The sequence below is a fragment of the Aspergillus versicolor genome, assembly GCF_001890125.1.
Source record: "Aspergillus versicolor CBS 583.65 unplaced genomic scaffold ASPVEscaffold_1, whole genome shotgun sequence".
NCBI lineage: Eukaryota > Fungi > Ascomycota > Eurotiomycetes > Eurotiales > Aspergillaceae > Aspergillus > Aspergillus versicolor.
In genome coordinates, this window is record NW_024467524.1 from 2465711 (window position 1) to 2491170 (window position 25460).

At 48.4% G+C, this 25460-nt stretch overlaps 6 protein-coding genes across 6 annotated transcripts; 2 read left to right on the plus strand and 4 right to left on the minus strand.

Annotated features, from left to right (window-relative positions):
* Positions 1–293: 293 nt before the first annotated feature.
* ASPVEDRAFT_78477 (NAD-dependent succinate-semialdehyde dehydrogenase) lies at positions 294–2059 on the minus strand (the record flags this gene model as incomplete). Its single annotated transcript, XM_040816558.1, has 5 exons — positions 294–436; positions 508–1084; positions 1169–1836; positions 1890–1977; positions 2045–2059. 5 exons carry the CDS (start codon positions 2057–2059, stop codon positions 294–296), a joined length of 1491 nt encoding a protein of 496 aa, XP_040662488.1.
* Positions 2060–2639: 580 nt separating this feature from the next.
* On the plus strand, positions 2640–4823 carry ASPVEDRAFT_78478 (uncharacterized protein; the record flags this gene model as incomplete). The annotated part of the gene is made up of 3 exons (XM_040816559.1): positions 2640–2690; positions 2745–3170; positions 3234–4823. 3 exons carry the CDS (start codon positions 2640–2642, stop codon positions 4821–4823), a joined length of 2067 nt encoding a protein of 688 aa, XP_040662489.1.
* A 477-nt stretch (positions 4824–5300) lies between these two features.
* Positions 5301–7305, minus strand: ASPVEDRAFT_120443 (uncharacterized protein; the record flags this gene model as incomplete). Its single annotated transcript, XM_040805795.1, has 7 exons — positions 5301–5440; positions 5503–5800; positions 5858–5995; positions 6055–6104; positions 6164–6815; positions 6866–6988; positions 7042–7305. 7 exons carry the CDS (start codon positions 7303–7305, stop codon positions 5301–5303), a joined length of 1665 nt encoding a protein of 554 aa, XP_040662490.1.
* A 573-nt stretch (positions 7306–7878) lies between these two features.
* ASPVEDRAFT_23718 (Zn(II)2Cys6 transcription factor) lies at positions 7879–10240 on the minus strand (the record flags this gene model as incomplete). Its single annotated transcript, XM_040809576.1, has 6 exons — positions 7879–8256; positions 8349–9253; positions 9320–9636; positions 9704–9937; positions 10036–10190; positions 10235–10240. The coding sequence occupies 6 exons, from the start codon at positions 10238–10240 to the stop codon at positions 7879–7881; spliced, it is 1995 nt and encodes a 664-aa protein (XP_040662491.1).
* A 1872-nt stretch (positions 10241–12112) lies between these two features.
* On the plus strand, positions 12113–13803 carry ASPVEDRAFT_182603 (uncharacterized protein; the record flags this gene model as incomplete). Its single annotated transcript, XM_040808895.1, has 5 exons — positions 12113–12247; positions 12302–12563; positions 12625–12816; positions 12875–13263; positions 13314–13803. 5 exons carry the CDS (start codon positions 12113–12115, stop codon positions 13722–13724), a joined length of 1389 nt encoding a protein of 462 aa, XP_040662492.1. The 3' UTR covers positions 13725–13803.
* A 538-nt stretch (positions 13804–14341) lies between these two features.
* On the minus strand, positions 14342–24365 carry ASPVEDRAFT_146175 (uncharacterized protein; the record flags this gene model as incomplete). Its single annotated transcript, XM_040808085.1, has 9 exons — positions 14342–14754; positions 14810–15747; positions 15811–15951; positions 16004–17368; positions 17419–17739; positions 17793–23866; positions 23919–23976; positions 24035–24121; positions 24192–24365. 9 exons carry the CDS (start codon positions 24363–24365, stop codon positions 14658–14660), a joined length of 9255 nt encoding a protein of 3084 aa, XP_040662493.1. The 3' UTR covers positions 14342–14657.
* Positions 24366–25460: the final 1095 nt, after the last annotated feature.

The following is a 25460-nucleotide window of genomic DNA, read 5'->3' on the forward strand; positions in this document are numbered from 1 at the left end:
CTGGCGAATTAATATAATTCACGGGGAGATTAATGAAACTGTTGTTTTTAGAGAGGACTTTGGAATGTGTATAGCAATGTGAGGGTCAAGTTATTGTCCAATCGCCCTGTTTCTTCACATAGGCACTTCGATGAATATACTAGTGTATTCTGAATGGTGGTATAAGATTGCCGTAATGGCACTTCTTCATTGTTTGATTGGATGCTCTGGCAATGTTACTTTCAATCCATATGGTTGGGAAATTCTCAAGAAATTTTAGAATGAATTCGACATTAATATAAATACCGAACTAATTAAAGCTTCGACATGGGATCAACAGTCAGAGTCCCCGTCTTCGAAATAAGATATTCTTCGATCGCGACATCTTTGCCTGCCTCCTTTCCATAGCCAGAAGCTTTGATACCCCCGAACGGTGATTCGGCCCCAGAAGCGTTCCCTGTCAATTATTAGTAAGACCGGACTGATATAGAAAGACATCAAGACATATATATGCATATTTGGTCTTACCTGTGTTCATCCCGATCATTCCGGCTTCAAGTCTCTCAAGCAACCTCCACGTGCGGCTGGTGTCTTTGGTGAAGAAGTAGGCCGCAAGGCCCATACTAGTATCATTTGCCATTTGGACAACTTCCTCCTCGGTCTCAAAGCGATATAACCCAAGGAGGGGTCCGAAAATCTCTTCTTTGCTCGTCAACATGGCTGGCGCCATCTCAGAAATGATCGTGGGCTCGAAAAAGTTTCCAGGTAGATTCGTTAGTCTCCTCCCACCACAGGCAATTTTGCCACCCTTCAAAACCGCATCGGTGATATGTCGCTCCATCTTTTCTAAGCCTCGAGTTGTCGTCAATGCTCCCATCGTTGTGCCCGAGGCCGCGCCATGACCGACTTGAAGTTTCTTTGTGGCGTTGACTAGCATTGACAGGAACTTGTCATAAACACCACTTTGGACGTAGACTCGGTTAGCGTGTGTGCATGCCTGCCCGGCGGTACGCCACTTCAAGACCATCAGTGCAGCGAGGGCTTGATCAAGGTCCCCGTCGTCGAAAACTAGGAAAGGACAGTTGCCACCTAACTCGAGGGTTACCTGCAAAACTGTTAGTCATTTTCAATTTCGGGTAAGTGCTGCGGATAGAAAGGAGATCATTTCTGGAGACGGATTGAGATTTACCTTCTTTAGTCCATCACTACAGTGCTTCGCGATGATCGAGCCAACTGTAGTGCTACCAGTGAAAGTGACCTTGCGCACAAGGGGATGCTTGCAAAGCCTCTCACTAACCACAGGGGTGTTCTCGTTATCTGTGGTAATAATGTTCAAGACACCGGGCTCAAAACCGGCTCTCAAAGCCAGGTCTGCAAGGGCCAATATACTGAGAGGAGTCTCAGGTGAAGGTTTGATGATCATTGTGCAGCCAGCAGCCAAGGCAGCCGCCGCCTTACGGATAGTCATGGCAACAGGGAAGTTCCAGGGAACCAATGCTACGCTGACACCAATTGGCTGCTTTATTACCAGCGTGCGTCTACTAGAGACGGATGGCTGGGCGATTGAGCCACGGATGCGTTCAGCTTCGCCGGCGAACCACCATGCAAAGCCGAGTGCGTAATCAACTTCACCTAGAGCTTCAGCCATCGGCTTGCCTGTTTCATAGACCAAGAGCTTTGCGATGTCATTTCGCGCATTGGTGATCAGGCCATGCCAGCTCAAAAGCAACTTTGCTCGCACTCTGGGGTTTGCTTCTTTATATTTAAAGAATGCGGTTTGTGCAGAATCGACGTACTGATCGACATCTGGGAGGCGGTTGTTGGGACAGTAAGCAAAAACTTGGCCAGATCCAGGGTCTAAGTGCTTCGTTAGAGAACCGCCGTGTTGCTGATTGATAGATAGGCCTGACCTTCAATGCCAAACGTTTGCTGCTGCTGGGCCTGAACCCATTTGCCATTCAACAGAGAGGCTTCATGAAGAAGACTTGGATCATCTAGCTATAGAATTATTAATTACCCGGAAGTTCGATAAACACATGCTTTCGACATGAAGGGGGTAACAAACAGTGAAAGGAAGCATGTCGAATGTTGCGTGGGTGTCAATAGTTTAGATTTCTGTGTACGTATTGAATGGTATTCAAGAACGAAATTGCGATAAAATAATCAACAGATAGATGTGTATATATAGACGTTCTACCGAGCATGACTCGGCTACCCTTATACTTTGGCGAATATCTCGCAATCAAAAGGTGGGCTTGGTCCACCTCGTCCCATCATAGAAAAAGCCCGTTGCAGAAGATAACGCGTCTAAACTTGCTGTTAGGGTTCAAATCTACTTTTTCCGGGCATCCGTCCCCACCCCGCAAGGAAGTTCCGCGCGGAATTTCCGGCTCCACACCGTTCTGGCAACGCTGGTTCTTTGCCGGTTAGGGTTGTGGCCAATCTACGCCCGGTTAATCCTAACCTTTATGGTCGGAAATCTATGCAAACGCGTGAATGCCCCAGCAATACCTTCGCGTAAAATTGACCTTTGGGTATATCCTAATTCTGTCAATCGCCGCCATCTGAAGGGTGTTAAAAAGGCCAATCTTCCATATTTTCTCTCGACCAAGTATACACCTGTTCTGCTCTACACCAGTGCTTCCAACCTCTCCGCAACCATGTCACAGATTCACCCCTTTCACCCTTTGACCCCAAGGGAAATCGCAAAGGTATGCGAAAACAGAAAATGATTCCTAGTGATTGAGCCTAACCATCCTAACCAGGCCGCAACGATTGTTCGTCATGCATTCCCAGGACAAACAGCCAACTTCCGAGTTATCACTTTGAAAGAGCCCGCAAAGGCCGAGATGATCCCGTTTCTGGAGCACGAACATCGAGGAACTGTATCCGACAAGCCTGCGAGAATTGCCCGTGTGCAGGTAGTCCTGCCTGATGATAAGACATCCAAGTTCATTGAACTCTGGGTTGACATCGACCACGCGGCTATCATTAAAAAGGAACATCTTGTCGGAAAGCATCCATACATTGATTCTGACTACATGCAAGCCGTTGAGAAAGCTTGCTTGGCCGATCCACGGATTCAAAAAGAGATTGCTCACCTTCAACTACCTGATGGTGCGTCGGTTATTGTCGAAGCATGGGCGTGCGCCACGGATGGTCTTAATGACGTGTCACAGCGAACCACCATGGTAATCATGACATCCAACTCTTTTCGATGTGAAACTGGGACAGAATGCTAACCGATTATATAGTGCTGGTTCTACATGCGCTTGGTAAATGATCACGATGCTAATTACTACGCCTATCCGCTAGACCTGTGCGCCGAAGTATCGGAGCAATTGAATGTCACAAAGATCTACCAATTGCCCTCCGGTCCCGATGAGCGCATAGGCGACAAGCCCAAGCCATTTGACCGCCGCAAAATTCACGGTGCAGAGACCGAATATAGCCCAGGCTTGAGGCCTTCTCCTCGAACAACGACTAAGCCGTATCAAGTCGTACAGCCTGAAGGTCCCTCGTTCAAGACACAAGGAAACTATTTGGAATGGGAAAAGTGGTCCATGCATATCGGATTCAATTACCGAGAGGGTCTCACGCTCCACAATGTTCGCTACGATAACCGCAGTCTTTTCTACCGTTTGTCACTCGCAGAGATGTTTGTGCCATATGGCGATCCTCGTGCACCATACCCACGCAAGGCGGCATTTGATCTCGGCAATGATGGCGCGGGTATTAATGCCAATAACCTCCGTCTGGGCTGTGATTGCCTGGGCCATATTAAGTACTTTGATGGCTGGCACACCACTACCTCGGGAGACCCAGTGAAGCTGCCTAACGTGATCTGCTGCCATGAGCAAGATGACGGTATTCTTTGGAAACACACAAACTTCAGGACCCAAAATGCAGTCGTAACGCGTTCGCGGATACTGGTCTTGCAAACAATTATCACGGTCAGCAACTATGAATATATCTTTGCATTCCAGTTCGGCCAGGATGGTTCTATTCACTACGAAGTTCGCGCTACTGGAATCCTCTCGACTTGCCCGATTAATATTGGTGATAATGTGCCTTACGGTACTATCGTCGCCCCGGGTGTCCTGGCCCCTTACCATCAACATTTGTTCTCCCTCCGTATGGACCCTGCGATCGATGGCCATAACAACTCCCTACAGGTAGAGGAGTCGCACGCTATGCCTGTTGATGTCAATACATTCGACCACCAAGGCCAATCGCAGGCCCAGGTGGACTCCTACAATAATCCCTTCGGTGTCGGCTATGTCACGCGCTCTTCCATTGTCGATCGGGAGGGAGGTATGGATCTGGATTTCACAACGAACCGCACATTCAAAATCGTCAACGAGAATGTTATTAACCCCGTGACGGGCACCCCGGTTGGCTTTAAGCTACTTCCTGCCTATAGCCAGATGCTATTGGCACACCCGGAATCATACCATGCTAAGCGCTCTGAGTTTGGAAAGCATGCTGTTTGGGTCACCCGTTATAATGATGAAGAGCACTTCCCATCTGGCCGCCATACTATGCAATCGACCGGCGGAGATGGCATCGCTACAGGAATTGCAAAGCGCGCTGGCTCTGAAGATTCCTTGGTAAGGAACAAAGACATCGTTATCTGGCACACTTTTGGATCGACGCACAACCCAAGGATCGAAGACTGGCCTGTGATGCCGTCGGAGAAGGTGGTCGTTGGTCTCAAGCCCGTCAACTTCTTCACCGGGAACCCTGGGCTAGATGTTGCTGTGTCTACACAGGAGCGAAACCGGAGCGTGTTGGTTGATGCAGGCGACAATATCAATTCGAAGTCGGGATGTTGCAAGCTGTAGAATTAAATACTTCATTCAAGGAGTTTACAGTCAAAAATTGGAAAATAGATCGCGTTTATTCAATCCCGATCTCGGATCTTCTTGCTATCCTTGTTTGGTGATAAGGGTTACAGACTAGAAATGATTTGCATGCCAAAAGGGAAACCCAGAGAGAGAGAGAAGAAAGATCAATATGCTGTGACGAGTAATAGAGGTGGTTAATCGTACAGTTTCACACTTCGCCACTCATTCAAGAGATTCGGAGACTACAACATAAAAGTAGGAGTCTAAACTTTTCTGAACGAAATATACGACCCTGATCAAGGCATCGATAACAAGTTATATAGCAGGCTGTGAGATTCTGGGAAATCGGCTACGTGCAGTGCCATTGCCCAGGTGGTGAGTTCTAAAAGGTTCCCTTTAATCCTGTCGGAATTCGAACTTGTATATTTTTCTTTATATAGTCAAGTTTGTTGAACCAATCTAATTATCCTCTATTCAAAGCTTTGATTGAACTCCCCCGGTCGCATTCAATATGGCATCAATCTCAGCTGTGACTTCAATAAGCTCTTCGTCGTCAAACGGGCGGCCAACTATTTGTACGGCGGACGGCTGCTTGAGGAACACCTCCGGGTCGTCTACCGAGAAAAAGATTTAGTGCCATTCATAACAATGATAACAACACAGGCTTTAAACTTACACATAGATTGATACGCTTTGTCGTACGGATTCGACATCACAGGCTCGTACAAGGAGTCGACCTTGTCAATCCCAGCATCAATCCTGAAGTTCGTAACGGGTAAAACTGTCGATGGATAGTCGAGCAGGTTAAACATCGATGTGTACCCCCAGTATGCATTGAAGTCATGCGGTGCGCCAGCTGAAGGGGAAACAGGACAAATCATGGCGTCCATATGACGACCAGAGGTGGTAATTTCGCTTGTTCGCTTCCAAGCGTCTGCAAACTCATCTTTGAACTCTCTGATCTTCAAGTTAAGCTAGACTTTAGTTATTAGTACAGTCTATGTTTCACAAAGGCCAGCGAAATATCATACGTGACAAAGTTGCAGAGCGGTAAGATGGTCTGCCTTGTAGACCTTCATCAGATCTGCGAAAGCCGGAATGAGCGGTTCTCCGCTGGGTTTGAGATTTGCAAGGGTCTCTTCGCACGCCTCCTGGAAGTATATATTAAACTGAAGTATTCCAAGTCAGCAAAACGATTCCGAATATATTGAACATCACGGTCCCTTACCGTGCATTTCGCAAGCTCCCAGCAATCGAATGGGGGCTTGAATTCGATGACTAGATTCATGATTTAGATTTCTTTTTTTTTCAACAGAGTCGGAGTGAGTAAACAGTACCTTCAAATCCGTGTCGGACAAGTACCTGTTTGGTGTGCTCGATAGCTCTGAGAACAGGTGGCTGAGGCATGACCACCCCATCCCATTTCATTATGCCAATGGTCAGCTTGTCTTTAGGCCGTGTCAAGTCCCTCCAGGGAATGGGAACAGCAGACACATCATATCGATTGGATGAATCCCCAATAAGGATTTTTGTAAACATCCGGACGTCTTGAACGGAGTGACAAACAGGACCCGCTGAATCTCGGATAGAGATCTGGCCTGTCTTTGTGCCTCCCCAGCCAGCCTTCGGCACTCGAAGCGAAGTGGGCCGAATGGCATAAAGTCCATTGAAAGCCGCGGGAATACGAATCGAACCACCGATATCCGATGATGGCGCAATTGGACATCCCTTCAGAGCGACTAGAGCACCATCTCCACCAGAGCTCCCTCCGGCAACAAGTTTGGTATTGAATGGATTCAGCGTTCGACCCCACAGATTGCTTGTTGTTTCCAGAGCCATGCCCGTCTGAGGCATGGTGGTTCTGCAAAAGAAGACGGCGCCTGCTGCACGAAGTGTGGCCACGACGGCAGAATCATGATCTTCGACCGGAGCATCATGATTCTTAACGTAGCCCCGAGTAGTTCGTTGGCCTTTCACGCTGTAAGTATCCTAGATAATGTCAGACACTAGGCGGCAGTGAAATTTGATCTCAATCTTACTTTCAGTGCTACAGGAACACCATGTAAATCACCCAGAGGTTTCCCTCCTCCGTCCAGGATGTCATCCAGGTGTTGGGCCTGCTGTAGCCCTTCCTCAAGATGCCATGCTGTGAGACAGTTAACCTTGTCTGCTGTCAGTATTGGTTATATTTGTCGTCAAATTCAACTTGGCTTACTAATTGGTGGGCAATAGCAGCGCGCGCAGCAAACGCCTCCAAAACTTCTACTGCTTTGAGCTGGCGAGACCTGATTCGTCTTCCCAATTCCGTCGCAGTGAGCTCAGTAATTTGAAGTTGGCGCTGTGTCAAGATGCCGCATGTCTTGGGTACTTGAGTGACATCAGTCACTGACGAAAAGACCTTGGTGTCAATCCTCCATTTGCTAGGAAGAGAGTTCAGTAAATCAGCCTGGGCCTTTTTAGACACTGCTTCCCATGACATGCCGAAGAATTTGCCAGCTTTCGAAAAAAATAATATTAATTTAATATGTATACAAGTATGAAGTTCGAAAGAAACTAATATATTGTCCTTCAATATCCTCGCAACCGATTTCTCCGGAATTCCGCTACGATGAGTGTGAAATGTGTTCCTTCAATTTGTCCGTACCCACTTTAAACTTACGAACTCCACACTTGCGTTTGTCCGTGCCCACTATTCCGGGCCCACATGGCAAACGCTTATTCTATCCGCGTAGGAGACATTTGCCAACCAATGAACCGTTCGGTTAATGCAGACTAAGCGTATCCTTGATGATATTATGTTTGAGGTCGACAGAAATGTTTCCACTCAACTGTTATGCGATTGACGTTCATATGTAGTGTACCAGATGATATCCGGAAAGATTAGTACGACTATTGCTGACATCAGTGAGGAAAAAATCTAGCCAAACAAGTCAGAATATCAACTCGGGATATCTTTAAGACCTATGGGTCTTCCAATGACGACCGGGCTGTCAAAATACTGTCCAGGTCAGCCCTGAGATCGCCAAAAAGGCGCTCAAGTGTTTGTTTTTTCCTAAGTAAAAATGCCCCATAAATCGTTCTCCAAGAGGTCACGAGATAACTGGTCGATGTTGAAATGCTCCATGTTGTCCAGATTTGTAGGAAATGAATATATGGACGGTGGAAGGGAATCAAGATAATCCTGTTCTCGATCCGCTTCAGACGCCTCAGGAAGACGATCAACGAAGTGCGTTTTAAGCCTCATATTCGACGTTTCATGGGTTCTAAGACCTTCCAGTGAGTCCAGATCTACATTATGAGTCGTCTCCGACATGCTGGGAAGTAGAAGGTCCCAAAGCCACTCGGACTTGAAATTAATGGTCGTTTCCTGATGTGTCGCCTGTGAACGGTTTTGATCGGCGAGAACTCGTAGTTTTCTAAAGGTAACAAGCTGCATATTGTATTAGCTTTGACGTTACCCTTTGTGGCTCAATTCCTGCTGCTTCTTGATCGAAGCTCCAAAGAAAATCAATCGGACATTACCTTTTGCGAAATGTGCGGCCACAAATGGCCTATGGTATTCAGATGATTCTCGCATATGTCTAAATTGTCACACATCCGCCGGGCCACTTTTTCATCTCTCGTAAATTGGAATAACCATAGAACAGTCGCACATGCGGCAATGGCGTCCCCTAGTATTGGATTGGAAATTGTCATCGAGCCTTCACTGAGTTTGAGAATTCGAAACAGCCAGCTCACGTGGTATAATGCCATGTCGACTTTCTGCTGAAGGAAGACGCAGGATTGGGGTATATCTGTTTGTGACCGCAAGACGACGAGGTGCAAAAAGGGATGATTAAGAATTGCCTGCGCAGCATGCCACAGTATCTCTGTCGTCATCCAAGGATTCCAATACTCCCTCTGTTGATCAATCTCTGCCGCAGATCGATTGGGAAAAGCGACATTCAGGAGCAGGTGGTGCTTGCTATGCTGAGCCTCGAACTCGATAAGTTCTATCCCCAACTTGGTGTGGATTGAGTCCGCCAACCATGGTTTCTCAATCTCGCCTTGCGAAAGGCGATGTAGATATAACCTGATCTTACCCCATATGGAAGTAATGCGCAAAGAGTACCCATTAATCCCAATATCCTTACCCGGTGGCTCGTCAACCATCTCGCGGTCGGACGTATTTGAGGTGCTTGCCGACGTAGGGGGGTATAAAGGAGGCGGTGGTAAAGCTGCAGTCTCGGGATATTTGTAGATATTTGTGGCTGGAAGTTCCGATTCGTAAGGGAGGAAAAGCCGTTCAAGAACAAAGACACTCCAATATGCCCTTGCCTCCGCATCATCCGCAGATTCTGGTATATGCTTTTTATTGAACAACGTGCGCATGGCATATAGTCGCGAAGCGATGCCAATAGCCATCCACGCCTGGGCGGGCTGGGAGGCTGACGGATTTTATCAGCCTTTCTGCAATAATAAAAGACACAGGGAGGTGAGTCACTCATAGTTACATTTGATATGCTTCATTGCGATCAAGCACAAGGATCGAGTAACATCTAGGCTTGGTTTGCCACCTGAGGACAGTCTCATTGTGGTATCCTCAGAGGAACGAGCATAGAAGTCCTCAGCAGCATGCTGTTGTGTCTTGAAATAAGGATGACTCGAAATCTTCAGCATGAGAGAAAGAAAACTCCACAAGACGAACTCTGGGCCCGCGAGGAGTTGATCTGCCAGTCTACCAAGGTGAAAAAGAGGTAAAGGCTGAAGATGTATCCTCGTCCGATACACTTCCACGAAGTGCTCGATAACCTCGACAGGAGGTCGAGGTCTTGGTAGTGAATTTATCAATATAATGGTTATACATGAATTCAAAGATGCTGGAGGGTCCACACTACCTTGCAAGTGTGAAGGCACAATGTTGGCTTGGAGACTGAACAACATTTCGAGCTTCCACATGACCATCCATGGAGCGTTCTGGAGATTCACTCATCGGTTCAACCACAGAAGCTGTAGCATCCGGCGAGAGTTCCATCTGGCGGTTGGCGGAAGATCTGTGAACGAAGCTTGAGCACAATATGCAGAGGAGCTGGAGCAATATCAAACCTACTCTAAGAGCCCATAAAGATGATCTATACGACGTTCCATCGTTCTGAAACGATCCGTGGTCGGTGCTTTCCTGCTCTCATCCCATGAGCCGGCGGGAACCTTGTCGCGTGTAGGAGATTACCTTGCATCCGCAACGGCTTTTTTCCCAATGCCATTGGTGGGCATGGAGCCTCTGGGGAGGTAAACGCATGCTGTATCAAGACGCAGGCAGAACGAACAAATCGGCCGTTCACCCGGGCATTTAGTCTTCTTCCGGCTGATCTTTTCATCAATTTCCTATACAGAGATGGAAGTGCAATTCAGTGGGGAGGTAGACTTACCGGCATTGCTCACAAGATTGCCGCATCAACGGCTCAAATGTAGCGCTTGCTCGAGACATCATGCCCCATGCATCCTATACCATTTTCATGTATTATACTGCTGAGCAGGTGGAACGTTTTTCCTGTGATGAGCGGGGAAGGCCACAAGTTCATTGCCGAGCGGTCCACAAGGGGACACCACGTGACTGGTTGGACCATAAAATACATGAATACCACCAGGGAAACTGTTAATTGATGGTTGTTGTTTGATAAAATTATAGTTTTAAGACTGATAGAGCATAGATGTGATCCCGAATCCCTTGTTAATCTCCGAATCGGATCAAAGGATCATACGTCAACACCTAAAAGAAACATAATCGGTATACCGCCCATCTGCTTCTATAATAGCCTTTACACGATTAGGCATAGTGACAGCTAGGCTTTCGAACGCTTACATATCAATCTGCTGCCATGCCCTAACAGCTGTATCCTCTAATAACTGCCGTGTAGCCTCGTTTTTTGGCATATGACCACGCAGGCGAGGCTCAATTTCGTAGATCTTTTTCTTCAAAATCGACCAGATATTCTCAATAGGATTAAGGTCTGGCGAATAAGGAGGCTATTCCATAACCTCAATATCTAGTTCTTCAAGTAGCTCTCGTATAATAATAGCACAATGAGTTGGAGCATTATCATGCATAAAAATACCATGTTCCCCAGCAACGGGGACCACTAAAGTAGGCAAAATACGAGAATAAAGATCATGAATTGTAAATTGGTTGACTCCATTGCGAGTTCCATTTCCACGATTATCTCCAAAAAGAGGAATCAAACCGGATCGTCGGTGATCCCCAGAGAAACACGCCCAAAACATTTGTTTAGTCTGCTTTCCAGGCGGCACAAGTGTTAAGTTGTGAGTGTTGATTTGCTCTGAGTATCGGAGAAATGTGTAACTAATTCCCTGACTCTTACCTCGCTCAACAGTACACTTATCAGACCAGTAGACACGTCGCCAATCATTAGGTGTAAAGTGCAAATATCGTGGCGGAGGATGCAAGGGGGCCCTACCCAGAAAGTCGTGTGGTATTTGGTGGTGGCAGCGGCATTTGTGCGTAAAACAGTGATAAATGGTAGTGAAACGTGTAAGGACGTGTTTAAATGGTGCTATACGCGAGGTTGTGTGAAATGGTAGCCACGAACTTATCAGCACCCACTGTACATAGTACCTTGGAGAAAAGCCGATTCAGAAGTGTTCTCTCGTGACTTTGACTTCCGGTCTGAATCCCACGGAACTTCCGGCCTTCGGAAATTACTGCGATATGGATCGATATTGTGGAGTAGCAAGTTCCGATCTCCTTGTGTAGGACATATGCGTCACTCATAATGCAGATCATCGATAATATATGGCTTTTACGTTATGAAAATGATTATGAATATCATATCAAGATGTGGGGAATCTGGGGGTTCAAGGCGGAGAGAGTCCATGATAGGGAAGTACAAGATAAACCAGAATACTCTTAATAAATGGTGGTATCTGTGATATGCTGGGTAATAATGGTGGTCTTCAGATCTTTGTTTATACGATGTCTGGCCCAGAGGTTTTCCTGTCAGTTACGGATATCGTTATAGTTTGCTACCTTCGAAACGAGATCGCAACAGAACGCCTTTGTAATCCTGGAGGATTGCGGAGTAGTTCCTTGTGCCCGGTAAAGGTATAAAATATCAATTTGCCACATGATAGGTCTGTTGCTTATGAAAATTTCCCGGGGCTAAAGCATCTTTACCCCAGAGCGAAAAAGCCTGGGAAGACATAAATACCAATCCATTCCCGCCCCAGTCCATTTCTTTATTCTAGTACACACTTCCCTTTTTTTTTATTTTTAATTCAAGAAAAGCGAGATGCGCGAAACAAAAAAAGACCCAGAAGCTTTGAATGAAACTCCATCACTAGCGGGCGAGGTGCAACCTGAAGCCACTTTGACTGAAGATGCTGTCTTCGGAGTAGTCTCAGAGGATGGACCTAACTATCGCAATGTATGTTTGCCTTTTTACGAAGATGGTGGTGTCAGAAAGACTGACCAAACTCAGTTGGGATGGATTGGAACTTCTATTCTTATGATGAAATCACAAATTGGATTGGGTGTATTATCAATTCCGTCCGCATTTAATGCATTAGGCATTGTTCCTGGGCTAATCTGCATGATAACCATTGCTGTAACTATGAGTTGGTCTGGCTATATGGTTGGTGTCTTCAAGCTCAATCATCGTGAGGTATATGGCATAGACGATGCGACAGGGCTAATTTGCGGTCCAATTGGCCGGGAGATACTCGCAGTTGGATTTTCTCTCTGTAAGAGTCATCAGCAACAACGCTTATACTAATATGCTAATCACTGTGGTGGTTTGAATAGTCTTGGTATTCTGCGGCGCTTCCGGTATTCTCGGCCTCTCTATCGCCTTAAATGCAGTATCTAGCCATGGAACATGTACTGCCGTTTTTGTGGCAGTCGCAGCTATTATAGTTGCTGCCCTCGCAAGCATTCGAGCTCTCGACCGTATTGGCATTCTTGCATGGGTTGGATTGATATGTATACTTGCTTCTAGTAAGTTTGGCCCAGGTGAAGGACCTTTGCTGGCGTGGTAATTCTAACATATCCATAGTCTTCATTGTCACTATTGCCGTGGGAGTTCAAGACCGCCCTGACGCTGCACCCCCCGGGCCATGGACTTCTGATTTTAGATTTGTGAATTCTCCGAGCTTCGCGGATGGTATCTCAGCTATCTCACAATTGGTATTTGCATACGCTGGTACACCTTTCTTTTTTCCAATTGTATCTGAGATGCAGGATCCGCGAGACTACGCTAAATCATTAACGGTCTGCCAAGCTGTTGTAACCGTCACTTACATTACGATTGGGATCGTGGTATATTACTTCTGTGGATCTTATGTCTCTTCGCCTGCCCTTGGCTCAGCTGGAAAGTTGATCAAGCAGATTGCTTACGGAATATCTCTTCCCGGGTTATTCGTTACCTCAACTATAAGCACCCATGTGAGATCATGCCCTGGTTTTGGTAAATATATTCCCTAACAATCAGACAGATGGCAAGCAAGTACTTCTTTGTGCGATTCATGCGCGGATCAAGGCACCTAGCCGCAAACACATTTATCCATTGGATTACCTGGTTATCTTGTGTCGTCACCATTATTGTCATCGCATATGTTATTGCGAGCGGAATTCCTGTTTTTGATAGTCTCATTTCTCTTGTTGGGGCTTTTTTAGGAACGTTACAGTGTTTCCAGCCAGCTGGCCTGATGTGGCTGTACGATAACTGGAGCAAGGGCAAAGAAAGACGCTCCATCAGGTGGACTTTGATGTGTTGCTTCAGCGTATCGATGGTAATTGTTGGTACGTTCTTGATGGTTGCCGGCACTTATGGTGCAGTTGTTGGAATTATCGACTCCTTGGAAGGCGGAACTTCAAGTCCCTGGTCTTGCACTGATAATTCTTGACCTCGGTTTGACATATCTCACCTACCTATATGCACCGTCGCTAGCCCGAATGGGGGTCAGAGATGAGATGGATATCAATGGAATACTCTTTATTTGGTGGGCCACATTATGCCTTGTTTGACCAATATCGTCAAGTATTCAGCAATTCAGTATTGTAAATACATACGCGAAGGAAATTCGGAAGTTCCATGACCTCGGGATTACTGTGTTCGGGGCCCCTACGTGTACCTTGTCACAAGAAATATATTCTTCTACTGGAACAATTCCCAAGCTTAGTTCCGGTGCTAATCAAAGTAGAAGTAATATTATAATAGGAGTACTCCTATTTCTATTTTATATATCTACGATGGACTTTCACCTGCTAATGGAGGCGAATCCGGTCAAAGGCAGCAGAGGCTTGTTGAATAAAAATGATCTGGGTGTGGTTGAGTTAAAAGGGGTAAAGGAGAGTATCAGCTCCCTGATTAACGGATTATAAGTGGATTATGCACCAGTTGAGTTGTTTCTCTTATTTGATTCCATCGAGAAGTTATGTTAGAAGCGTCCTTAGCAATATCATCCTGCATTTAACTAGTTCTGGTATATACAACCACAGGGTGTGGAAAAAAGAGCATCCCATCCACTCAGCCATACTTAAACTATAAGACTCATAGAAGAGGAGAAGGACAAATTCTGGACTGATCCAGAGTTCAATAATGAATCTGCACCCTAACTCGCGATCTCCCCTTTACCCGTTTCTGCATTTGTGATAAGGCTATAGGTATAGCTATTCCTCACTTTCCCGAAATAGATTTTAGTTTAGTCTGTATTATCGGCAATACGGTTATTGGCATATTTAAGAGCACTAGACCTCAGTAAACGGCTAAATAGCTTCTGGTTAGTAGAGCCCTAGAGGAAAGCTCTCATAGCCCTTATTTCGCTCCTAGTCAGCTATTATACTAACAGATTCGATACATCCAACGAAGCCTGCCGAAGCAGACCACAGAGTTCCTCAAGACGTGGATTCTGGCTCAGAACGGTGAATCGTGTACTGGTGCTTGAATTAGCCGGTATATCTATATTGGTTTGCCATAAGGAGCACCAACCTATTCTCTTCCATCAAATAGCCAACACGCCACCCGTCTTCCGTCATAGGAAAGGCACCAGTTTCGGAGGTATGATGATTCAGAGAGAGCATGCTGACCAAATTAGTGCGGCTATACTTGAATGTCGGGTCCATAAATAAGTCTGGGATGCGCTGACTTGCACGCGCAACGTCCATCAGAGCTAGGAAGTGCATGTCAATACCCTCGCCATTCCGAACGGAAGTCGTGTTCGCAACATGAGTGGCTATGGCTTTCTTGAGTAATAAGCGACGCTTTTCTAGTTCATGTGAGCGATCTTCCATGGCCCGACAGAACGCAACGACGTCTTCTGTTACCACGCGGCAGAAATCAAGTCGGCCCTGGAAATAGCAGCTGGTACTGACTGCCTCGACACTAGGCACCGGATGGCCATAGAGCCTGTGGAAGGCCAGCTGGACAACTACATTGGCAAAGGCTCCTGGATTGTAATGATTCTGTCGCATAGACTGACTGCCATAATGTTCGATTTCAAAGATGCGAACCCGGAAATCCCGCAATCGTGACAGTGTTTCCTTCGATAATGTTTCCGCATGATAATCAAGTGTCTTGTCCATGGAAATGGGAAGAAATGTTGGTTCCGGGTAAGTGAAATCTGTATTTAGCTCGCACACGGGATGGTTCTGGAGTGTCTCTTGCATGTGTGTTATTAGATACCTGCCTGGCAGGCCATCAATTAAGGAATGCTCCCCGATGACACCTGAAACGCCGTTGTCGCAGATAATAAATTGTATTGATTTTCCATGCCAGCGGTTTGGTTCGGTGGCATTCCAAATCTGAGACACGCGTTCTTCTGGGGTCTGCGGACTGGCACTGTCCAAACACACTACAAAGTCGGAGCTTTCGATATCCCGTATAGAGGCTGCGTTGCCATCGTCCAGGTGCTGAAGAATTTCTCGGTTCTTAAAATATAATTAGTTTTTTTTTTTTTAACCTCAAACGGGTTTGCAGGGAGGACTAGTTACCTTGCTCCAGGTGTCCCGATAGTCGTTGGTTAAAATTCCAACAGGGGATCTTGACATGGAGTCAGCAAGTTGAATAACCCGTTGGAAGGCCAGAGTCAGTCCATCAACACTAGCAGGTCTTCCACCAAGCAGAAGCGGGATCTTAAAGGCGTTTCCATTTCTCATTGCAACCAGATGGCATCGGGAGTCGTACTTCTCTCGAGAATCCTGCCCCACGCTTAAATATCCACTTGTAGCCCTCCATGCAGACTGCTCGGTCATAGAAAATGTCACATGGTAGCTCGCCTTTCTCATACTGTTGCTTGAAGTGGAATGCTGACGAGGAGATGATGGCGGCAACCACCGCAGGCGAGGAGATGTGCGATGATCCCAGGGATTTCGCGTCGTGAATACCGAAAAAACTGCTATAGGGTATCAATGGGCGGCGATCACGCAGGTAACGCGCTTCAGCGTAGATACCATCTAGCCAGTTTCGAATAGCTGGATCATCCCGTTTGTTCTGCAACTGCTGCTGGAGCTCAACTCCAATGCCGTTGGGACGCAAGAGTTCCTTGGCCGCTTGCGAGGTAGCGAGCCACTTGTCGACAGAGACAAGGGGACGCACCGTGCGAATATACCGTTCGATTGTCTTCTCGAGAGATGGCAAGGGCAGTGTGGGCATCTCCATAGACGGGCACGAAGATGGGGACATCAAGCCACTGCTCTTGCAAGACTTCTCCTCGGGAGGGGGTCTTTGTACAGGTTGTTTCTCCTTCTCGACCGAATTGGCCATCAGCTGAGCGAGTTCTCGCAGCGGGATCTGTCCCAGGTCTTTGCCTGTGCCCAGCGGAGACCCCATGCCCTTTTCAATCCAATTGCGAAACTCCACCAGGACGAGAGAGTCGCCGCCGTGGTGGGACATGGACCGAAGCGGATCGACGTCCTCAATGGGAACACCCAAGGCATTCGAGAGGTAATGCGAGATTGCACCCTCGACCTGTGGGAAACACTCTTTTTGGGATTTTGCCGTGTCCAATGCGGTGCGAAGTAATCCGTCCGGACTCGTGGACGCACTGGCACGCTCCTTGGACGGGCCGGACTCGGCAGAGATGAGATGAGAGAAAAGTGGTCGGTTGACGCTTGCATCCAGGTTGCACCCTGGCTTCCAGCCGATGGCTATCTGACTGGAGGTCGGATTGCCTGGAGGATAGCGCACTGCGTATTCAAGGAGCTGAAGTAGTGCAGAAAGAGGAACGGCTTCCGTCCCGGACTTTTGGAGATGGCGCGTGGATGCTGGGTTCTCATGCACATACCCAGCTCCTGTGATGATACCCAAATCGATGGTTCTGGTTGGGAATCCCTGGCTTGTCCTCCAACGCGCAAACGCATCCTGGTAGGTGGATGCTGCTGCATAGTTGGCTTGGCCAGGGTTTCCGGTTAGGCCCGAGTACGACGACAAAATTATCAAGAAGTCCAGTGATTCTTGTTGCAGAGCGTGGTGGAGGCGAGCAAGTCCAACCATCTTACTGTCCAACACATGCAGATAGTCCTTGCATGACATGTCCTGGAACACCGTATCCTGCGCCTTGGTTAGACTGTTATCATAAGGTATATGCGGACGAGACGTACTCTTAAGGATACTGCGGCAAACATCACTCCACGTATGGGAGGTAGCTCACTGCGACAGACAGAAAGCGCTGATCTCAGTTGGTCAGCATCACCAACGTCACAGGCTATGGCGTGAAGCTGCGTTCCAGTCTTTGCAAGATCGTCTTGGAGGGCCCGAACGGTAGGCTTCGTTGCGCCCGACGGGGACAGAACGACCAAATGTTTGGCGCCATTTTTGGCCATCCACAGGCAGATTTCCCGACCAAGTCCACCTTGGCCTCCGATTAGCAGATAAGATGCATCCCTCTCGAATCCTGTGTGCCGTAAAGTGCGTGGGGCGACCTGAATATGAGGTAAGTATCCAGGGTACATCGGAGATAGAGAGGAGGCTATACCTTGACGGTGGAATCATCATCGTAAATGAGAACTGACTTCCCCATATGTCTGCCGGTCTGGAGGCGACGGAACGCATCTTCCACCTGGGAAACGGGATATTGCTGGACAGGTGACGGAGGGGTGAAAATGCCCTGTTCAACCAGTTTGTGCACACTAGCCTGCAGTTCCACCATGTCCTGGGGCCGGGAAATGCTGAGGGCGAACAAATCGACCGAAGTGAAGGTAACGGGTTTCGTGAATACCGACATATCCATCCGCGCATGGGAAGAAGCATCGGACTTGCCCAGTTCCACGAAGCGACCGAACACGGCGAGAACTTCCATAGACCCCTGAAGCAGATGTCCAGTCAAGGAATTCAAGACCACATCGACTCCGGCGCTTTTCGTGGCTTTTTGTATCGCAGGAACAAATCCCGCATCCCGGCTCGAGAATATATGATATTCCGGGATCCGGTAACGTTCAATCAACATGAGTTTCTTTTCTTGCGACCCTACTGTTGTATAGATCACTGCTCCGATATGTTGGGCCAGAACGATGGCGGCCTGTCCAACGCCACCGGCACCTGCGTGGATTAGAATGGACTCGCCCTGTTTCAGACCTGCACAAGTCACGAGCGAGTAATAAACAGTAGCATAGACAAGAGGAATAGCTGCAGCATCTGCGAAGGAAAGCGAGTGTGGAATCGGGTAGGTGAGAGACCCCTTGGCTCGGACTCTTGTCGCATGAGCTACGATACAAGAGGTGTATACACGATCACCGGGCCGGAAGTGGTGTTTCCAGTTATTTCCAACCTTCAAGATGACTCCACTGCACTCTCCCATCAGAGCAGAGTCCAGAACACCTAGCATGATGAGAGGGTCCCGGAAGTTGATACCCGTGGCTCTGACCCCCAACTCGACCTCATCATCTGGCAAAGGATGATCCAAGGAGATATCCTCCACGAAGTGCATATCTTGGAGAGTTCTCGAGTAACCGACAGCCAAGCGAAGCGGGCGTTTTGTGTCTCGCAAAGACTTGGTTTGCAGCGTCTGGAGCGATGATGCATAGTTGTCGTTTGACAGAACATTGGACACTAAATCGTCAGTAACCAGGCGAGGTAGAAACCACTGACCACCGCGCTCAATCCACTCCTGGTCATCAGCCGAGAGGTGCAATCGTTCGACGAAACGAAGTAGACACATAGCCACGGCGCCAACGGACCGGTTGCCATCCGCATCCAGGTCAACGGCAATGGCACGAGTGGAGGCGTTCTCCCTACGGCAGACGCGCAAAAGTCCAACGGACAGGCTTGAATCTGGGACAGGGCAGGCATCGGTAGCTCCTCGAGTGACCCATATGATTGTTTTCGCATTTTGGAGTGTATCTTTGATGCTCATGAAGTTGGACTCGGTGCAACTGACTAGCACTGTCTCTTCTAAGCCTGCTAAACAGATGCACGTTTTCCCGCTGGCTCTGGCATTACCTAGACATATGATGGAATCCTCCTGAATGGAAAGTGCCTCTGCAATCGTCACAGCTAATTGTCGGGCGAACCCGCCGTCTCTGCCGTGGAATTGCCGTTCTGAGAGCACCAGTAGAATCGAGCTGTTGCTGAGAGGAGCCATTTCTGGGACGGCGTGTGAGATGAGAAGACTATCAATCTGCTCGTCTAGCTGCTTGTATGCATGCGTGCAGACTTCAGCACCCGAAAACCCGGTTTCCTTCATATGGCGGTCCCACTCTTCCACGGTCAAGAGGGGTCCATCTCCTGTGCGCTCCGAAGATCCAAGCCACCAGCCAGGGAGCGTTCCAAAGATGAAAGATCGATAAGCGGTCGGTTTGGTACTCTCAGCTAGAAGGAGACTACCCCCGGGCTTCAAGAGACTGCGAACATGGCCCATCGTACGCTTGATATTAGCCGTAGCGTGAAGTACGTTTGCCGCAATGATCAAGTCATAGGATTTGAGGTCGAAATGTTGGGTTTCTGGAGTTTGCTCAATATTGAGAGCCTGGAAGCTCATGTTATCCTTCCACTTTGAAAACTTTTCCATTGCTTTGGGGAAGAAGCCGCTGGATATGTCCGTGAACATGTAATGGTGGAAGAGGTTCTTCTTGCCTCCTGTCAAAGCATTAAGGATTGGCAATGTCGCGGAACCTGTCCCAGCACCAATTTCCAGGATACGAAGATTCGGGTTCTTAAGTCCTAGAAGACGGGCATACTCGGCCGCCTGCGATGAACATCGTTGCATGCCTGGGTCTTCCCTATAGAGTCCCTGCAGGAGGCCATCGCTCATCAACAATGCTAGGGCATCCTTTTCACCTCCCATTATCTGTGGTAGATTCCTACCGATTTGGCATATTCCTTTTCCAATACTGCCTTTCCTTTCAATTGACGCGAGGAACGCAGCCTCATTGTCTGAGCCCAGATGGGGGTTGTTAATCTGTTGAGACGCGACTCCCTTTAACCACTCCAGATACTTGACATGGAATGGTTGAAGCCGCTGAAGGTCCTTCTGCTGTAGCTGATCAAGACAGCTCTTTGCAAATATATGACAGGCCCGAGTATAAGCATTGAGCTCAGTGCCCATGGAATCCTCGTCTGTCGTAGCGTAGCAAATAAGCTCAGTGTCCTTGACACTTAGTAGAATTGGATCCAGGTACTTGACGACTTTCTGCGCTTGGGTGGCAGACTGAGACGACGCCGTTGATCGGGAGACGCCCTCCATTTCGGACATGACGACGGATGACATTGACAAGACTAGGGCATTCTGACCACTTGACTCCATGCTGAGGCTGCCACCGTAGGCGTCTTTCCTTTGACGTGTTACTCGACACGTCACGTTGTATTTGTCTTGCACTTCTGTGCCAGCCTTCGGAGAATGTGGTATGAGAGTAACTTCTTTGATGGCGGATAATATGAGGGGTTTCTTCTTGCCAGGTTCAGCTAGTATAGCCGGTAGCAGACTTTGCATACAAGCATCCAGAGTAGCTGGGTGGAACGATATACCCCACGGCTGGTTGTATGGACTTTGCGGCACCTTTGATGTGGTGATGGTGGTTTGAGACGACCCAACGCCAGCAAGAATGGAGGAAATCCCTGAGAAACACCCGGAGTATTCCAGTCCACAACTCCTCTGCACTTCCTCGTAGAACTTGCTAGGCAAAATATCAGCCATTGCACTACTCTCACAATCGAGTTCTGCTGGAGCGCAAGGAGCATGCTTGGACGATATAGCAACAAAACCTCGAGAGTGCTCGACGACCTTCATCGTGTCGAGGAAAGAATAAGCGATAAACTCGTGACGGTGGGACAGGTCTCGTCCGTTGTAGTTCCCCGAGGGTCGGAGCACGAACATGACCTCTACCGACTCATCGGGATCAGAGAGAATCAACGGTTGCGCGAAGGAGACTTCACTTAGCGTGATGCATGCAATCTTGCTTGCCGCTGAGGTGGACTGCATGAAATATCGTGCGCCGGCTTCAAACGCCATGGATAGCCACCCTGCTGCAGGGAAAATAACCCTGCTCTGAACTTTGTGTCCCTCGAGCCAGGGCATCTCTGGCAGCCGAATATACTTTCTCCATCGTGGCTCGAAGATACTAGAATCCGGGGCCGGAACCCCGAGCATGTCGTGTGGAGCCTGGTGGCGTGTTCGATAGTTGCGACTCAGTCGACCTTCATGCCAGTATGATGTTGAGTGATGCCAGGGGTACGGTGGCAGATCCGCGAGAATCTGTGGTCTATCTCGAGCACTATCAAAATTCACAGCGTCAAGGTCGACATCGCACCCACGCACGAACAGTTCCCCTGCAGCAGATAGTGCTGTTTTCCTGGCTGACTGGCTTCTGACCAGCATTGAGGAGTAATGGAAGGACGTGATTTCGTGCCGGCCCTCCAAGCACTGCCTGAGCGGTCCCTTCAACCCGGCGTGTGGACCAACTTCGATCAGAACTGGTGCGGCCGAGTTCTCTGGGGAGAATCGCTGGCACCACCCGTTGACTGCCTGAGAAAATAGGACCGGAGAGACCAAGTTTGTTACCCAGTAGTCACGATCGAGAATGCGAGTGTCGACCAATCGTCCTTCAACACTGGAGAAGAAGGAAACCGAGGGATTTGAGCTTGGCTTGCTCATTCTCGTCAGGGCATTGCGATAGCTTTCGGCAATTTGAGCCATGTGATGAGAATGATACGCGACATCAACCGGCAGCCTTCGAACAAAGACATGATCCCTTTGCAGCAGCTCCTGGAGCTCTACAATGGCAGCTTTGTCGCCCGACAGAGTAACAGACTTGGGACTGTTAATGCAGGCAACCTTGACTGTACCCATCTGTTCATCAATCTGGCCGAGATACCCCCGGGCATCCTGCTCCGAAAGCCCTACGGCTAACATACCGCCAGAAGTCTCTCTCTTACTCGCCATATCGGCAGCCCAATACCCTCGCGCGTGCGCAGCGAGTAAGGCGTCGTTAAACGAAATCGCGTCGCAGGCATAAGCCGCCGCAATCTCACCACTGGAGTGTCCCGCTACCGAGTCTGGTTTTACCTTCCAGGAAGATAGCAGATTGACCAGCGCTAGTTGGATTGCGGTACATGCCGGCTGTGCAACCTGTGCCTTATCCAACAAAGAGGCTCCAGGGGAAGACTTGAGAAGCTCATCGGTTAGCCTCCACTCTGCTCCGAGGCAAAGGAGTTGACGCTCGGCTGCGAGGATGGATTCCCGAAATATGGAGCTCGATTGGAAAAGCTCCTTTCCCATACCATACCACTGCGACCCCTGCCCAGTGAAAATAAAGCATAGCTCTGGTGTCGTGGTTGAATGATGGAAGGGGGATTTGCTCTGCAGAGAGCTTTGCAGCTCGTCTACGCTGTCGGCCACCAGGGCGTGTCTCCATTGAAACTGGGATCGACCGTTGCAGAGAGTATGCGCTAGTGAGCGTATGAGCCCCGGGGATGGATACTGCTTTCTGCTCAGGTATTCTTGAAGCCGATCGGCAATGAGACTGCTGGAGGCTTTTGACCGGGCTGCAAAGATGAAAAGATAACTGGGGGGCGGTTCGTCTCCGTCTGGACACAGTCGACGTACGTCTTGGTTTCCTGTCGCTACCAGCTCAGTGCCACTCTGGGTCGGCGGTTTATCCAAGATGGCATGTACATTAGTCCCTCCATAGCCGAAGCTGCTGACAGAGACCTGGCGGGATGCCGTATGCGTTAGAGGTTGTGCTGTGGTTGCCACCTTCAGATTCCACTGATTGAAGTTGATACTAGGATTAGGGCTTTCGAAATTCGTGTTCGGCGGTATACATTCTTTTTCGATGATCAAGGTCGCCTTAATCAGCGCAGCCAGACCACTGGCATTCTCAAGGTGGCCGATATTCGTCTTGATAGAACCTATAAGGAGCGGATCATATCGAGGTCGTTTGGACCCGAGAATTGCTCCAAGAGCAGCGCTTTCAGCGTAATCACCGGCGGCTGTGCCAGAGCCATGAGCCTCGACGTAGACTGTATCTCGGGGGTCGCATCCAGCCGCAGAATATGCTTTTTCAATCAAGGCCTTTTGTGCATTGAGATTGGGCATCGTGATACCTTGGGTTCGTCCGTCTTGGTTGGTGACACAGCTTCGAATAATAGATCTGATGTTGTCTCCATCGCTCATTGCCTTCGAAAGGGGCTTGAGAATGACACATGCAGTCCCTTCGCCTCTGCCGTAACCACAGCCCCGGGAATCAAATGAGTAGCTATGACCGTCCTTGGATAGGAACTGCATAAAGCTGGATCCGATCATGGCCATAGGATCCAGAATCAGATTGGAAGCTGCCAGAATGGACTGTTGGCTTTCACCAGTCCAGAGGCCAGTACAAGCATTGTGAAGCGCCACTAAACTTCCACTACATCCGGAGTCCAGGGTAAATGATGGGCCTTTCAGGTCAAAGAAGTAAGAGAGGCGGTTCGAGAACATTGCCTCACCGTTACCGGTGACTGCATAAAAGGGGAGATGTTCTGGGTCACGAAACATCATTTTCTCGTAATCTCTGTTGTATAGGGCTGTGTACACTCCGGTATTACTCCCTCTAACTCGGTCGAGAGTATAGCCGCCTGAGGGTTCGGGGTTAGTCGAAGCGAATCGCTAATTATTAACAGTACATACCATTTTCTAAAGCTTCATAGGAGACCTCTAATAACATTCTTAACTGGGGATCCATTGCCTATAAGTCAAGTATTAAATCAGCATCGCCATGTCTTCCAAGTCTCAGCAGCAGCTACCTTGGCTTCAGCGGGGGCTATATTGAAGAATGTGGCGTCGAAGCGGGATACGTCTTCATGCAGAAAATGGCCCCCTCTGGCATTAAACTATACGCAAGATTAGAGTCATTTGTCTGTGTCATTGAGCATGGCAGGTATGATCAATTGGGGCGCCAACCGTTCCGTTATTCTTGCTATCGGGGTGATAGAAAGTGTCCTGGTTGAACCTTTCTGCAGGGACTTCTGTATGGGCATTTCGAGCTTCTATCATGAACTCCCAAAGTGTATCTGTGTCGGTCACTTGCCCAGGAAAGCGGCATGCCATGCCAACAATTGCAATCGATTCGTGCATGTTAAGTAGTGCCGGCTTCGAGCTCTTCGTCGCGCGGTAGATCTTATGAATAGTAATCAAAGGGATCAGGAAGAGAAAACTCTCGAGTCACGTAAACAATTAACAATTTCTGAAGCTTGCTGTAGTGCGAGTGCTGACATTTGTATCCATTCACCCTCCAGAAAGTGGGCCATAGCCTCGAGCAGATCAATCTCAACTTTCAGAACTGGAGGATTCTGCTCCTCTTCAGTGGCATTCGCTTCGTCCAATTATACTGGTGTACTTCTTTCCGTGCGTTGTTTACCGGGCACTCTCTCCGCCCTCTAAGGTCCCTAATAGACCTTCCCTATAGACCCGATCGCCGGTGTGCGGTAGATCTTCGCTCCACAGAGAGTAGATCACGGACACAAGAGTTACAAGAAAACAACTGTTTAAGATTACTCTTTACACGCTATGATCTGTCGAGGGAGAATAGTAGCTCGATAGTCTGCAGAGAATAGATGATCGACAGCGGGTGCTAGAGGACAACCGCCAAGTATAACAAGTTCATACTATGCTATCCGAGTGCAAAGGGCTAGCTAGAACACCTACGGAGTACGGAGTTGACTGATACTCAGGAAACTATTTGTGGAGCACTGCCGCTGCTGAATCTTATCAACAAACCAACACCACTTTTATACTCGAACCATTTACCAAGTGGATCAGGAATATACTTTGTGATTAGAACATTGCAGTGGAGCTCGTACGGAGTACGCCTGCGGAAACCGCTAGATCCGTCACGAAGGATATCCTGAACCTTATTTCGGACTCACTGCCGTTGCTGAATCAGGAATGGCTACCAACGATCTCCAGGCCTTGTCGATCATATCGGGTCTGAGACAAATCATGGAAATACTGTTAGTTAATTGACATGACGACGCTGGTCTCGTGGTGGAACTACAGTACATGCCACGAGCCCTTATGTACCTTTGCCAGAGCTATTGTGACACTTGGTGAGTTTCGCCAATTCAGGAACTTCTAACATCCTATCGAAATTTAGTTTGGGTTATGTGCAACGAGCATTCCAGCGCCGGCAAAATCTCGAGCGAGTAGTCCCGATGGTCCTCAAGTGCTATT